We start from the raw sequence: 15405 nt of genomic DNA, 5'->3' as shown, positions 1-15405 counted from the left end.
ACTGGAGTGGGTAGCCTTTCCCTTCTCCAAAATGCTCCCCTAGGAGTGGCATTACCGCTGAGAATCATTGCTTTCCTAAATTCAAAAGTAGAAAATGGTCTAATTTGTTTCAATATCCAGATGAAATCACCATAGTGCATTTGGGGTATTACCAAAGCAGTGGTCAGTAATGGACAGAGTGAGTGTCCTTCCTCAATTTACTTAATAAAATAATAGCGACATGAAAGATGTTCAAGTTCTTTGCAAATAAGATCAAAAAGGGAATTCAAAGTATTCAGCATTCACTTTATTCAGGAAATTTACTGCTATTCAGCATTTGAAAGGAAACTTTAATGAACAGTTAAATTACTTTAAGCAAAACAAAGTGTCCTTTTTCCTTACTGAAGGTGTGTGCAGCCTTCTGGAATTATGGTCTTTATAAAGCTCTTTCCCAGCAGTATGAAATTCAGTAATCCATTTTTTAACCTTTTAAATCCATCACAATTACCCCATCAGACATTCAGTCACAGGGATGAACCTTTTCCACTTGAATCTGGAGAGCATTAGCTATGGGGAACCCAGAAATCAAGCAGGAGATCTCGAAGTGGGGCTGGTGGCTGAATCTCTGCTTGATCCGGTTCACCCCCATACTCACAGGATCCTCTCAGCCCACCTGCCCTGTCACTACTGAGTCCAACCAGGATAGGGGGCATGTTCAGTTCAGTTCAGTTGCTCAGTTGTGTCCAACTCTTTGCGACCCCATGGACCGCAGCATGCCAGGCCTCCCTGTCCATCACCAACTCCCAGAGTCCACCCAAACTCATGTCCATTGAGTTGTTCATGCCATCCAACCATCTCATCCTCTGTCGTCCCCTTCTCCTCCTGTCCTCAATCTTTCCCAGCATCAGGGTCTTTTCCAATGAGTCAGCTCTTCGCATCAGGTGGCCAAAGTATTAGAGTTTCAGCTTCAACTTCAGTCCTTCCAATGAACACCCAGGACTGATCTCCTTTAGGATGGACTGGTTGGATCTCCTTGCAGTCCAAGGGACTCTCTTCTCTCTCTTCTCTAACAGTTCAAAAGCATTAACTCTTCAGCTCTCAGCTTTCCTTATAGTCCAACTCTCACATCCATACATGACTACTGGAAAAACCATAGCCTTGACTAGATGGACCTTTGTTGGCAAAGTAATGTCTCTGCTTTTTAATATGCTGTCTAGGTTGGTCATAACTTTCCTTCCAAGGAGTAAGCGTCTTTTAATTTTATGGCTGCAGTCACCATCTTCAGTGATTTTGGAGCCCCCAAAAATAAAGTCAGCCACTGTTTCCACTGTTTCGCCATCTATTTGCCATGAAGTGATGGGACTGGATGCCATGACATTAGTTTTATGAATCTGGAGCTTTAAGCCAACTTTTTCACTATCTTCTTTCACTTTCATCAAGAGGCTCTTTAGTTGTTCTTCACTTTCTGCCATAAGGGTGGTATCATCTATATATCTGAGGTTATTGATATTTCTCCCAGCAATCTTGATTCTAGCTTTTGCTTCATCCAGCCTAGCATTTTTCATGTACTCTGCATATGAGTTAAATAAGCAGGGTGACAATATTCAGCCTTGCTGTACTCCTTTTCCTATTTGGAACCAGTCTGTTGTTCCATGTCCAGTTCTAACTGTTGCTTCCTGACCTGCATACAGATTTCTCAAGAGGGAGGTCAGGTGGTCTGGTATTCCCGTCTCTTTCAGAATTTTCCACAGTTTATTGTGATCCACGCAGTCAAAGGCTTTGGCATAGTCAATAAAGCAGAAATAAATATTTTTCTGGAACTCTTTCTTTTTCGATGATCCAGCGGATGTTGGCAGTTTGAGCTCTGGTTCCTCTGCCTTTTCTAAAACCAGCTTGCACATCTGGAAGTTCACAGTTCACGTATTGCTGAAGCCTGGTTTGGAGAATTTTGAGCTTTACTTTACTACTGTGTGAGATGAGTGCAATTGTGTGGTAGTTTGAGCATTCTTTGGCATTGCCTTTCTTTGGGATTGGAATGAAAACTGACCTTTTCCAGTCCTGTGGCCACTGCTGAGTTTTCCAAATTTGCTGGCATATTGACTGCAGTGCTTTCACAGCATCATCTTTTAGGATTTGAAATAGCTCAACTGGAGTTTTATCACCTCCACTAGCTTTGTTCATAGGGGGAACAAAACATGAACTCAATTCCTATGAAGCATGGAGGACTCTTCTAGCTTTGAGGAGACAGGGGGGACTCTTCCAGCTTTGCGGGGGGACACACATGTGGGTTATAGCAGTGTCACAGTCTTGTCTGGACTGGATGAGAAGAGAACATAAAGTCTTAGAATGGCATTTTGTGTGTAGCTCTCTCTTTCCTTCTCTGTGAAGGCAGCTTCTGTAATCACGTAAGCCACTGTGAGCCCTCACTGGCCTGTGCTGCCCAGGAGAGCTGCTCCCAGGTGCTCCAAGAGGTCTTTTTTGCAGGAAGCAAGGCTGGGGGCCTGGAGGATGAAGTCTCAGGGCCCTTGCCCCAGAGAGAGGGGAGGTTCAGGTGATCTGTGGGCCTGACTGGATGCTGGGTGTAAGGTGATCCCAAAGGAAGCCATGGAGAGGATGGGCTGTGTGTCTCGGGCACCTTCCCCAGCAGCACCGAGAGAGAGGTTGTTAGATACTTGTGGTTTCAGTGCCCTAAAATTGGGATTTGATTGCTTTGGACACCACCAATAGCCAAGTTCAGCTTCCAGAGTAAATAATTCAGCAGCACCTCCAGAAGGGCCTTTTGAAATTGATCCTCTGTCAGTAGACTTCAGTGTCTGAAAATGACCAGAGTTTCCAGCCTGTAGACACTGTGGATGTGTTCTTAGCAACAAACTGAAGGCTTTAGAGACCTTTCCTGATTTTGCTCTTTGTTGACTGTGCATACCTTCCATGGCTAATATTAAAAGTTGTTGTCGTTGTTAATATTTATTTATTTATTTGACGTGCTGGGTCTTAGTGCAGCATGTGGGATCTTTCTTTAATTTTTGTTGCAGCACGTGGGATCTTTAGTTGTGGCATGCAGGATCTGGTTCCCCGACCAGGGATTAACCCAAGCCCCCTGCACTGGGAGCGAGGAGTCTTAACCACTGGACCACCAGGAAAGTCCTGCTATAAAGGCTTTTACATCATTGTCTTTACCATTCTGTTATTCTTCATTAGCACACAGCATCAAATTATAATTAAAATTTACTGTCGTTAACTGTCTACCTTGAACTCCACCTTGAAAATAGAAAAGTTGTTTTTATTTAAACTCTTCTCAGATTGCTTTGTATAGTGCCTTCCTAGCTTTTTATAATCATAGTTTTCTGCATTTTAATTTCAGTTCCACTGTAATTTCACACCTTGACTCAGTACAGAATTTCAGGTAAGCTTTTAACATTGTGCCTATATCTGAATAAGTGAGAGTAACTATATTATTGCTGGTTATTTCTAAGCTTCCTGAAAACAGTTGTGTCTTGAATAAAAAGAGCAACATACTCACTCTTAAAAGAGCAAGCGGAAAATATCTGTTTATTAAAGTAGCGATTGTATTTAGAATACCTCATTGGGACAGTGAATGACTGCTAAGACGCAGGCAGGCTTCTCCTGCTCTCTTGCCAGTGGCGCTCCTGTGAGAACTTTCCTAACCCTCACTGTGGAGCAGCAGGTACCGCAGGACACAGCTTGCTGTCGGAGGCACAGAACGCGCCGAGGTGAAGCGCCGATGCTCACAGCTCAGAGCTGCGATGGCCGTGGCTGATGTGGCGACGCTGAGAGTGGGACCTGGGGAGGACTCCCTCCTTCCAGGGCGGCGCTGCCTTTCCAGCATCCACTGCAGAGCAGACGCAGAACACGGTTTTTACTTTCTGCCTTTTCCCCTAAAGGCCAAAATCCCCTTCAGATTCCTTTCATTAGCAAACAGGTACTAATATTGATCTTTCATCCAAGCAAAGCAGCGAAAAGCCAACTTTCAAAAAGCAAAAGATTCTGGTATTAGATTTGGCTTAATTTTATATACAACCTTTTATATACAACTGTTACAAAGAAAATCTCACAAATCACACAGTACTTTATTCCCTAAAATATTTTGAAATAACTGACTAGAAATTTGAAGAAGAAAAAAAAAAAAAGGTTGGGTCCTTTCCTTACTATAAACATCAAAATTTAATTCTAAATAAATTGAACTCAAAAATTTTTTTAATTATCTAAAAGTATATAAATATCTAGAAAAATAAAATTAATCAGTTCTCAAGTCTCTAAGACAGAGATAACTTTCCAGTCTTACAAATACTAAATAAAACCACATTCACAAAAAAATAAGTCTGACCGAGTGGGTGGTACCAGCACACTGAGATAAATGTCTGTGGGACTGTTACATAAAGAGCTAATTAAGACCTGCATAGATGAGAGACAGAGAAATCGCAAAACAAAAAACGTGGTAGGAGATAAATACACTGCTCCCTAAGTCATTGCACAGTTAAACTACAAAATTCCCTCTGATCTCCTGCATGTTTCCTTCAAAATGTTACCACATGGATATCCAGCGCAGGCCAGGGTATGGCACATTTATGAATTGATGGTGGTGTTTAATACAGGTTTGTTGAATCTGCACAGTAACCTCATACATTAGGAGACTTTGTCCCTAATTTCCAGATAAGGAAGCTGAAGCTCAGAGAAGTTAAGGAACCTGCCTGTGGAGACACAGCTAGTAACTGGCAGTGTTTTAAGCCTTGCCTCCGTCACTGCCAGGCCGTGCTTTTTCTGCCATGCTTCATTACTTTTCAGATGGTACAGTAGTTTTGGAAAGTAACTTGACAGTCTATAAAAAATAGTCCTAAAAATGTTCATCACCTTTAGCCTAATAATTCTATTTTTTAAGCTTATCTGCTGAGGAAATAATTCAGCATTTGGTAAAGGCTGAATATGCCCCCAAATATTGATCATAGTGTTTTATAACATTGTCATCAGCAACTTCAGTTGTCAGTAAAAGAGAAGTTAGTTATGAAACATGTACCCAAATATTGCAGCCATTAAAACACGGAAGTTATGGAAAGCATTCATGATTTTTCATCTTTCATTTATTATGTGAAATTGCATATGTCTTATAGCTACAGGTAGGTATTTCATTATATATTTTAAAAAGTAAGATATGTAATACTTATGATCTAATGGTGAGTGGTGATTTTTTTCTATTTCTATAATTAAATATCTATGTACGTTTAGATGTTGAGAAGGAGAATTAAAGTGACAATAGAAGTAGAATACATTTGCACAGAGAAGTCCCTAGATGAGAAGAACAGCTCAGTGAATTTTCACAAGTGAACACACCCATTTAACTGCCACCCAGACCAAGAAGTGGAACAATACCGCAGCCCAGAAGCTCCCCATCACACCTCCTCCTGGGTCCCTGCACCCGTCCTAAGCGTAGGTTTTAAATGGCATTGAAATACACCAGAATGTTGACACATCCCATGTTGAGCTGGCCAGGACGACCAGTGATCTGTGTTTTCTGTTTCTCTCTATTTTGTAATCCCTCTCTTCTGTGGTAATGAACTCTATCTTACTGTAACCTCCATTTGTCCACCTGTTGAGTTGTCTCTTGCATTTATTCATATCAGATCCCTCCTTTAGGGACTGACCTTCACTATTTGCATTTAGGAGTAGAGCTATTGCCTTCATTATCCCTTCTGCAGTAGAATAAGAAACACAGGTGTAGAGTGGAGGTAATTCTCTCACCCGCTGGTGGCAGATCTCTTTGGCTGCAGGGCAGCCCAGGGCTCGACGTGACAGTCTGTGCACTAGGACCCTTCCTTTTCTCTCTCTCTCTTTCTCTCTTTTTAATTGAAGGATAATTGCTTTACAGAATTTTGTTGTTTTCTGTCAAACCTCAGCATGAATCAGCCATAGGTATACACATATCCCCTCCCTTTTGAACCTCCCTCCTTTTTAAGCAAAGGCCAGAGCAGGCAGTGCCGGTGTTCCCTCTCCCTCTCCCACCCGCCACTTCTCACATTCCCCTGCTACATCCAGAGCAGACTGGCCCGTGCCTGTCCCAGGTTTGGGCCACACTGCCGGCTTTGGCCACAGCGCAGTCGACTTCTCCACCCTGCCCACCTCTCCCTCTGGATTCTACAATGCCTGGTTCCAAGATGACCTGAAGCCTCAGTGACATCTCCCCATACAGAGGCTGTTCCTCAGTGTTGCCTCTTCAGAGAAACGAAGGAAAGGCCAGCTTCTCAGCCAAGGAGAGGAGCTCACGCAGGGACGACTCCTCCCTCCAGATTCTCCCCTCCTCTGGGCCAGCCAGAGGGCTTAAGGGGCTGCACATGGATCTGTTTCAGTACCTAAAATAGTTATGTTTAGTGCTTGTGATTCATAGTATGTTTTGCCATTCATTTAAGTGACAGTTGGCAAAATAAATGAGTGAAGTGTGGTGAATCTTGCCACAGAGGCCTTTTTTGGTTCCTGGTTCTTAGGCATGAAGTCAGGGTCCCCAGGACCACCCACCCGCAGAGATCATTCTCTTGGGGGACTCAGAACTCATCATATGGTTGTACCCATGACCATGGTTTAATACAGCAAACAGGACAGAAAGCACAATCATCGGGGGCAGGGGTGCGTGAGAGAAGGCTGGAGGAGACCAGACGCCTGTGTTCAAGAGTCTGCACCCAGTGGGGTCATGCTGGATGTGCGGAACCCCCAGCCGTGAGCTGCGACAGCCGGTGTGCAGCGCCCGCTGGGGAGGCGCATCACATGGGCGCCCTCTGCCTGGCAGGTTCCAAAGTCCCAGGTTTCTGGAGGAAGGGCAAGTGCCCAGCACACACTCTTGTTTGTACAAGCAGTCCAGGCACAGTGAACCTCTCTCCTCAGGGACTGGCGGGAGTGCCCCAAAGCCAAGCTCCCGATGCCAACCTAGGGTGCCCTGCCGGTGGGCCTCTCTACGACACAGCCTCAGGCCCTTTCTGCACAGGCCCTTGGGCCGGTAGAGACTTAGCCATACTCCAGCCCATCTTCAATTTACATATAAGGAAACAGACCTGAAAGGTGGTGTGACCTGCCCAAGGGTCCCAGAGCTCTTCGGGGGGGCGCCAATCTGGCCATTACTCCAAGGCTGGGGCTTTCGGGACTATGTTTCATGGAAGGTGTTATGGCCAAATTGGTCAGTTTCATTATTTTTAATATCCTTCAGTTACTGCTAACAGTGAAACTCATTTAAAGCACTCTGATTACAGGATTGAGCTTTCTGTGCCATGGCACTGTCTACACTCAGGAGCCATCTGTTTTGTATATAATTATTTTCCTATAAGTGACCCAGCAGTCCGCTCTGTGCATTTTAGAGTACAGCAGGGAACAGTTTACATAAGCAGAGCAATCACAGCCGTGTAAGCTAATAGAAGAAGGATGAGAAGGAAATTCAACAAGCATTAACAGTGATCCCCTTGGATAGTACAATGACAGTGAATCTTTTCTTTCTTTCTACTTTTACCCTAACCTTTCTATGCTGAGTATGTAGTATTTTTAAGTGGAAAAAAAAATTCTACTTAAAGAATAAACTTTAGAAGAGGCAGTAGCCCATGCTCACCTTCAGTCCTCGGGTGCCAGCTGTGGGCCTACAGCGCCTTCACCACACTGCCTGGAGCCGCAAAACGGACTGAGCAGACTCAGTCATCAGAAGGAAGAGAAACGGGTTCCACCTTTAGAAGGGTAGTTTGGACATTTCTACTGGAATTCTAAGTGTGCGGTATTTTACATGACTCAGCAGGTCCATGCTCAGGAATTTATCCCATAGACAGGCTCCCTCATATGCACAAAGATGCACTTGGGAGTACCAGCTGCAACTTTGTTCCTAGAAGCCCAAAGATGGGCGAAGTCAAGCACCCTCACCCAGCGTCTGGTTGTGACAGCACAGCCAAGGGTTAGAATAGTGTGAAAGGGCACCGCATGGGAAAGACGCTTATTTTCCATTGGTTATAATGTTTGAGTTTCTTATAGTATGTTACTCTTAAAAGTATACGTTATATATATATATATATTTAAATGTTAAAGTTGTCTTAAATGACTTTGGTAAAACAGAACTAACCCGGGTGGGGGAGTGGGAAGGAGGGGGCAGGCAGATTGTATCAAAGTATATGGATATGAAATATCTTGGGTATGGCAGTGTGGTATGGTTCCCAGGGAGATGGCCTTGCTCTTAGGAGACAGGTCCTGAGCAGTTCAATACTGAAGTGGCCTGGTGTCTGCAGCTTGCTTTCAGAATGTTCAGCAAAGTGTGCCTGTGTGAGTGTGCATGCACATGTGTACCCCATGTGTGGAGTGTGTATTGACAAAGGGGGGGAAAGCAAAGTAGCACGATGTTGACAACAGTTTCATGCAGGAGAATGGTGTACAAATGTGTGTTTTGCTAGTCTCTTAACCTTTTTTTGTAAGGTGGAGACTTTTCAAACTAGAAAGTTGGGAAAACAAAAAAGATTTTAAAAATCAAGGAGCTCAAGACTTCTGAAAAACAGAGCACTTAATATAGAAATCTTACAAGAGTGACTCTACCTCGCCACATCTTTCTAAACAGAAACAGGTCACTCGGCAGCTGCAGGTGACGGAAGGTTTGAGCTGCACAGAACTCTGTGCAGGATGCTGGTTAGGCAGGGCTGGCTCGGACCTGGAAGTGCTGGGCAGTAACCTTTCCTTAAAGATACATTTCAGGAGGCACGCCCTCTCTCCTCTCTTTCCCCTCCAGCTCCACGAGGAAGCTGTGCAACACCTCGCTGCCTCACGACAGCAGGAGCCCAGCCAGCCTGATCGGCCAGGAAGTAATTCTCGTCTTCTTCCTCCTGCTCCTGTTGGTCTGGTTCCTGAACCGAGAGTTTGAAGTCAGCTACCGCCTGCACTACCACGGGGACGTGGAGGCGGACCTGCACCGCACCAAGATCCAGAGCATGAGGGACCAGGCTGACTGGCTGCTGAGGAACATCATCCCCTACCATGTGGCCGAGCAGCTGAAGGTGTCCCAGACCTACTCCAAGAACCACGACAGCGGAGGTGTCATCTTCGCCAGCATCGTGAACTTCAGCGAGTTCTACGAGGAGAACTACGAGGGCGGCAAGGAGTGCTACCGGGTCCTCAACGAGCTGATCGGGGACTTCGACGAGCTCCTGAGCAAGCCGGACTACAGCAGCATTGAGAAGATCAAGACCATCGGGGCCACATACATGGCTGCGTCCGGGCTGAACGCCACGCAGTGCCGAGACAGCAGCCACCCGCAGGAGCACCTGCAGATCCTCTTCGAGTTTGCCAAGGAGATGATGCGTGTGGTGGACGACTTCAACAACAACATGCTGTGGTTCAACTTCAAGCTCAGGGTGGGCTTCAACCATGGGCCCCTGACGGCGGGCGTCATCGGCACCACCAAGCTGCTCTACGACATCTGGGGGGACACGGTCAACATCGCCAGCAGGATGGACACCACGGGCGTAGAGTGCCGTATCCAGGTCAGCGAGGAGAGCTACCGCGTCCTGAGCAAGATGGGCTATGAGTTCGACTACCGAGGGACGGTGAACGTCAAGGGCAAAGGCCAGATGAAGACCTACCTGTACCCCAAGTGCACGGACAGTGGGTTGGTGCCACAGCACCAGCTGTCCATCTCGCCCGACATCCGCGTCCAGGTGGATGGCAGTATCGGACGCTCCCCCACAGACGAGATAGCCAACCTGGTGCCTTCCATTCAGAACCCGGACCAGGTGTCCCTGGGTTCCGAGAACAACGCCCAGACCAGGGACGCTCACCCGTCTGCTAAGAGACCCTGGAAGGAGCCCATCAGAGCTGAAGAAAGGTGTCGGTTCGGCAAAGCCATAGAGAAAAGCGACTGTGAAGAAGTGGGGATGGAGGAAGCCAACGAACTCACCAAGCTCAACGTCTCAAAGAGGGCGTGACGTGGCCCAGCCCGCCTGTGGTGCTCTGTCCGTCCAGGCGCCACCGTTCCCGTCCCCGGACGTGGTGTCGTGTGGTTACTGCAGCCCTACTTCTGTGTGGATCACAGTCATTCAGGGTTCACTTTCATCTGCCTCCTTCCCCTTCCCCCACTCAGTGTGACCGTCAGAAGCGTGGAGAACAAGTGCCTTCAGGGGCTGGCGCGACCTGGAGTCCAGGGAAGCACAGCCAGGGTGTGGCGCTGGGTGGTGGTGGACGTTAAAACAGAAGCTGTGGTTAAAATCAGATTTTTATTGCTTTTTCTCACGAGACACTTTTTTTTTTTTTTTGGCTAATATAATGTTTTTGAGGTTTTTTTTTTTTCCTGTATACATACTAGTGTTTTTCCAGTGACCTGACCTTTCTATGTAAACACATACACGCACACACACTTGTATTCATGAATATGAGATCAAGTGCCAGTAACTCACTGGGTGGGGTGCTGGGGGCGCAGGCTGAGGACTTCGAGGAACCGGCAACCCCCTACCCACAACTTCCAGGGCGATCAGGCCCTCGGGGGCTGTGGCTGCACCCACTGGCCCCCAACACCCAGCGGCTTTAGGGCTTCCTCCTCATGCAGGCCAAGATTCCAAATGCCAACCGGTCTCACAGCTTGTGAACCCAGGCCTCAGGTATCTAAAAGCCCTTTTCCATTCTGCCCCTGCCCTGAGGGGTCTTCCAGCCGGAGTGGAGGGGCTCGTCTTTGAAGCTGACTCGTCCCAGAGGGAAACGCAAAATAAACATCCAAGGGTTGCATTTATTTATTTATTTATTTATCAGGAACCGTGTGTGTCTCGGGGAGGGTTGCTGGGCTGTTCTCTCTAGCGAAGGGAACTAGGCTTGGAGCGGAGGGTAGGTCACATTGGAAAGATGAAGATGGGGCCATTAAAGCTCCAGCCACCCAGGGCCATCTCTCCTGAGGAGCAGGACCCCAGTGGGCATGGCCCATGCTCTGGGTTGGGGTACCCTCGGCCACCACTTTGAACGCAAAAGCTCTGCTCCTACCCCTCGCCCATGGGGTCTGCCCGTGGCAGGAGCTGGGTCAGAACAGCTCAGTGTGAAGCAGGTCTGGGCCGAGCACCAGGGCTGGCAGGCAACGCTTGGCCTCCACTTTGGGGAAGTTCCTCCATCCTTTCCGTTCTCAGCCTGCGCAGCGCTTGTCTGTGGCAGGATCGGGCCTGGTGAGTGGACCCCAGTCCTCTTTAGGTGGAGCTCTTACACTGTCAGTAGGGACAGAATTGTCTGGATGTGAAAGAGGTGTTGGAACCCGGGGGAGTACAGAAAACCCAAGAAACTCACTTCTGTGCCCTTTGTTACGAATCCTGTTATCCCCCTTGTAATTGTTTTGCCACATTGAGTCTGAAGTTTATGTAGACTTGAACTCAGGCCAGAGTTGTCCTGTCACAGTCACATGACCCCTCCCTCTTAAGGTGGCTGCAGCCCATGCGGTAGGAGAGGGCTAGCTCCTCCTCTGTGTGAGGCCTTCACCAACGTGCCCTGTGCGTTTTCTTGTCCCTAGCAAATCTCTGTGTAGCTTTTGCATCTGCACCAAGTCCCTTTATCACTCCTCCTTGCCAAACTCACACAGAATCTGCCCTCCCCGGCACCATGAAGTATTGACTTGGATCAGCCAGCTCCCTAGTGACGTGCTTGGGATGGCCCCCAGCAGCGCAGTCATAAGCCAGGATCTCCACGTCCAGGGGGATTTGCCTTCAGGTTTTGCTGTCAGACTGTTGGTCTTCCAATGCCGGAGAAAGTACTGTGACAATACCTCTTGCTTCTAAAGAATGTATTCTTATAAAATACCGCAGAATTTTTATTTTTTCTTAGAAACACTACCTGATGCTCTGCCTGTCCATCAGGGTTCTGGGCACGTCAGGGGTTCCTTCCATCAGTATTAAGGTGGGTGTCATGTATGGCCCTCACCCTCTGTCCCCCCACCCCTCAGCCCCAGGCTCTGCAGCTACTGTGGTGGCCAGGGCTTGCTGGGCGGTTGCTGAGTTCTCTGCTCTTCTGCTCCACAAAGCTCATCTCTGCACATGCTTCCTCCCTTGAAAGCTCTTTTTTTTCCTTCCCCTCCTGCAAAGGTTGTTTGTGATTTCTAGGAAGCCAGCGGGCTGCAGATACAGGGATAGCGTGGTGACCCCCGCCGGCCCAGTTCAGCATTGTGCAAATGGGAACCTTCAAAGGACGGTTTAAATTCTTTAAAAAACACCCCGAGCCTTCCTAAGCAACCAGTACAGGTATTCCCTCTGGGTGTTCCACTCGTGACTTGGGTCCCTCCCAGCCACTGCTCAGAAGCATACCTCAGCGCAGAACCACGGAGTGTCCGCAGGGGCTGCACTGGGCCTCCGACACAGCCGGTTGCTGAAGACAGACAGACTTCTGAGCAGCAGTCTCAGGCACTACCGATCCAGTGGAGGCGTCCTTCAGAGCGGTATACCTCCTGTGAACTTAGGGCAGGAAGCAATACTTCAGAATTGAATGTGTGTAAATATAGTTGCTTTGAGTTGCAATCGCTGTTTTCTTCTTGGCCTCAGGTCTGATCAAATTCTCCATGTACAAATCCATATAAACAAGCACACAGAACTGTATCCAAGGCAGACAAACGCAGAGCATCAGTTATGAAACCTTCACAGAGCCTGGAGGCTCCCCACAGCTCCGTGACCCTGACCGTGCTGTGGAGACGCCCGCACATTTGCACTTGACACTGAGAGCCAAAGGGCCGCGTGCTTCCCGTTATGTGGGCTGTCGTGATTTGTAGTTTCCAAAGGTCTGTCCGCGTTTGCATTTCTAGGTTTTCGAGGTAAGCACTTTTTGGTGGTTGTTTCGGAAAATCACGTCATGCCTAGAATCTGAAATCATATTCGTGAGAACCAACTGTTTGAGTTCTCCATCTTTCCTTTACTCTACCTTTTTAAATTGTTAATCCTGATAATTTCAAAATGCACCCCACTCCCCACCACCCCAAAGAAATGAACATTAAAATACTCTAAAATCTCAACATTTGCTGCCTGGTATTTCCTCACTGACAGGATTGGTACCACTTCTGAGATTACAGTAGTCTTCCTTGCCAGCCAACTGTGGCTGAAATAAGGTTTGCGGGTCTTTTACATTGTGACTTTGAAAACAAGGCAACTAAAAACCCTATTGTGTGTGTGTGTGTGTGTGTGTGTGTGTGTGTTAAATGACTGTATTTGCTATAGTTAACTTTTTTTGAGAAGTATTTATTTCTGCATGGAACTTTTAACAAAAGCAGGTTACAGCACAAATTTTGCTTGAGACCATATCCTGATTTTATTAGGCCTCCTAAAGATTTTCTCCCACAATATCTCAAGCAATTGACTGAGAAAATGAAGTCAGTTTTTTAAAAGGACCTGCCCACACAGCCTCTCCCTTACGGAGTTCTGGGAGGCCCGTGTCACAGGGAAGGTCACAAACCCAGTTCAGAATCTGTTTAAATTCAGAATGTCTTTGCCAGAAAATACACATGCCATTTCACACATCACAGGGGCTCACAGCACCTCCATACCTGGAGCCAGATGCTGGCTCTGCTGGGGGTTAGCACCTTCCCCATGGTTTTTCCTGGCGGTATTTAGGTGCAACTGCAAAGTCGCTCTTGTCGACTCAGGGAAGGGAAATGCAGACGTGGCCCAGGCCTTGTTCATCAGCTCGGAGGCACCCAGCGTCTAGGTGATCCTGGAACCCATGAGGACAGCACTCGTTGATGAGGGTGCTCTTTCCTCTGTACTGCAGGCATCTTCAGGAACTTTCCAGGAGGTGAGGGAACAGCAGTCTTTGTTGCATTTCTCTCTTAGAAAGGACACCTCAGGTACTTACGGAGCTTTCTCTAACAGTCTCTCGAAAGGCAACCTCTAATTCTCGCAGCAAGCCCCAGGTCTTTCCATTTGTGGTTTCGCTTTCACTTTCCTTTTCATCTATTCTGTTCCTTTTAAAAAAAAAATACTTTAGCTTGCATTTTAGAGACAGTTCTGAAATAAGTGTGAAGAATTGACCTTACCCAAGTTGAGGGCTGGTCTTTTCTCTGGTCTCTTGGGAAGTGATCTCTGAGCTCTTGGAATGTCCTGCGTGATACATATCTCTGGGTAACTGGGGGCTTTGGGTCACACCAGCTCGTCCGGTGGTGTGGTTTAGTGTGGTTGTCACATGGACGTTATGCTCGGGCTGGAGACAACTTCTCTCTTTCAGCTGAAACCTCTCCACGTGGCGGCTTTTCTTTGCTGTGGAAATCTGTCATGGTGGCCACCTGGGTTGGATCCCAAGGGCCAGCGAGAGGAAGCGGACTGGGGCAGCAGATAGCGAGAGGAAGTGATTAAGAAAAAGTACACACTTGCTCACCACATACGCGTAAACTCAAAATCTCCCCAAGTGTCTATTTTTATACTCTTCCTTTGTAAAAATTGTTTTTTAAATAACATGACTTCAAAGCGTTGTTAGCTTTACATCAGAGTAACCCAAGCGTGGGGAATTCTCACATCCTTGCTGGGCCTGAAAGTCGGAAGGAGGAAGGAATTATGCAGTCAGACATTGAGCAATATTAGCGCTTCCTGAAATCTCAGTCATCAACAGCATTGATTCCTAACCTTTCCGCAGTGGGGGGGCTTACAGAGCCTTTGATAATTTGATGAAAGCTGTGACTCCTTTCTCCAGGAAAAAAAAAAGGCACATAAACTCACTTCATGTTCCTTGATCCAAACCAAAACACCCGTGATCTACAATACCAGGATGGATGGTGATTTTTAATTGCAAGCATCTGCGGGTGAAGTTTCCATGCATTTCTGGACTCTCCATTGGAAATGTGAATAAACAGATGAATGCTGCTTGTTGATATATGCATTTCCAATCCAATTATGTTTTAGACTTTAATGTCCAAGTTACCTAAGTACATCTGGAGAGCCACTCAAAGAACTTTTCAGTATAAAGATGAAGCTTGTCAGAGTCTCTCCAAGATAACTAGCATTCAGACAGTATGCGCTGAGCACCTACCGCATGCCAAAGCTCACTCCAGCGTGGTTGCGCCATGCTACTTGAGGCTGTTTGAGGCGCCCCTGGGATCAGTCACTGCTTTTCCTGATGGCTCTCCCATTAGGAACCCCACAAGGAAACTGAAAAGAATTCTGAGACACCCCTGTCCTTGCTGACATTTTTAAACAGTGGCTCTTTAGTGTCATCTGTTACTGATGATTTTCGTGTTCACGGTCTCATGGAGTATTCAGTCTTTCCATGAAGAAAAGGCAACAGAAGAAGTACCATTCAGAAAAAACAGCTGCACCAGTACTGTGTCGGTCCCTCTGTGAGGGAGGCGGCACTCCACATTGGTCGTGTATTTTTTTTTTAAAACAGGCCTCTCCAGGTGGCGCCTGGGGTCTCAGAGCTGGGCAGGACGAGGCACTGGCCTGGACGGACCAGACTAGGGGCAGCCTT

The 15405-nt window shown here is 47.1% G+C and overlaps 1 protein-coding gene across 2 annotated transcripts in view; it reads left to right on the top strand.

The window, feature by feature from the left end:
* The window catches only part of ADCY9 (adenylate cyclase 9), a 99301-nt gene extending 86337 nt beyond the window's left edge, over nt 1-12964 (top strand). Inside the window, exons 10-11 of one of the 2 annotated variants that reach the window (XM_061152731.1) lie at nt 3341-3382; nt 8732-12964. In XM_061152731.1, coding sequence (XP_061008714.1) covers nt 3341-3382; nt 8732-9923 — 1234 coding nt within the window. In that variant the 3' untranslated portion in view covers nt 9924-12964. The remainder of the gene's footprint in view (nt 1-3340; nt 3383-8731) is intronic. The other variant, XM_061152732.1, reaches the window with a different exon arrangement.
* Nucleotides 12965-15405: the final 2441 nt, after the last annotated feature.

The sequence above is a fragment of the Dama dama genome, chromosome 10 (genome assembly GCF_033118175.1).
Source record: "Dama dama isolate Ldn47 chromosome 10, ASM3311817v1, whole genome shotgun sequence".
NCBI classification, from domain to species: Eukaryota; Metazoa; Chordata; class Mammalia; order Artiodactyla; family Cervidae; genus Dama; species Dama dama.
This window is presented reverse-complemented; position numbering and strand designations above follow the sequence as displayed.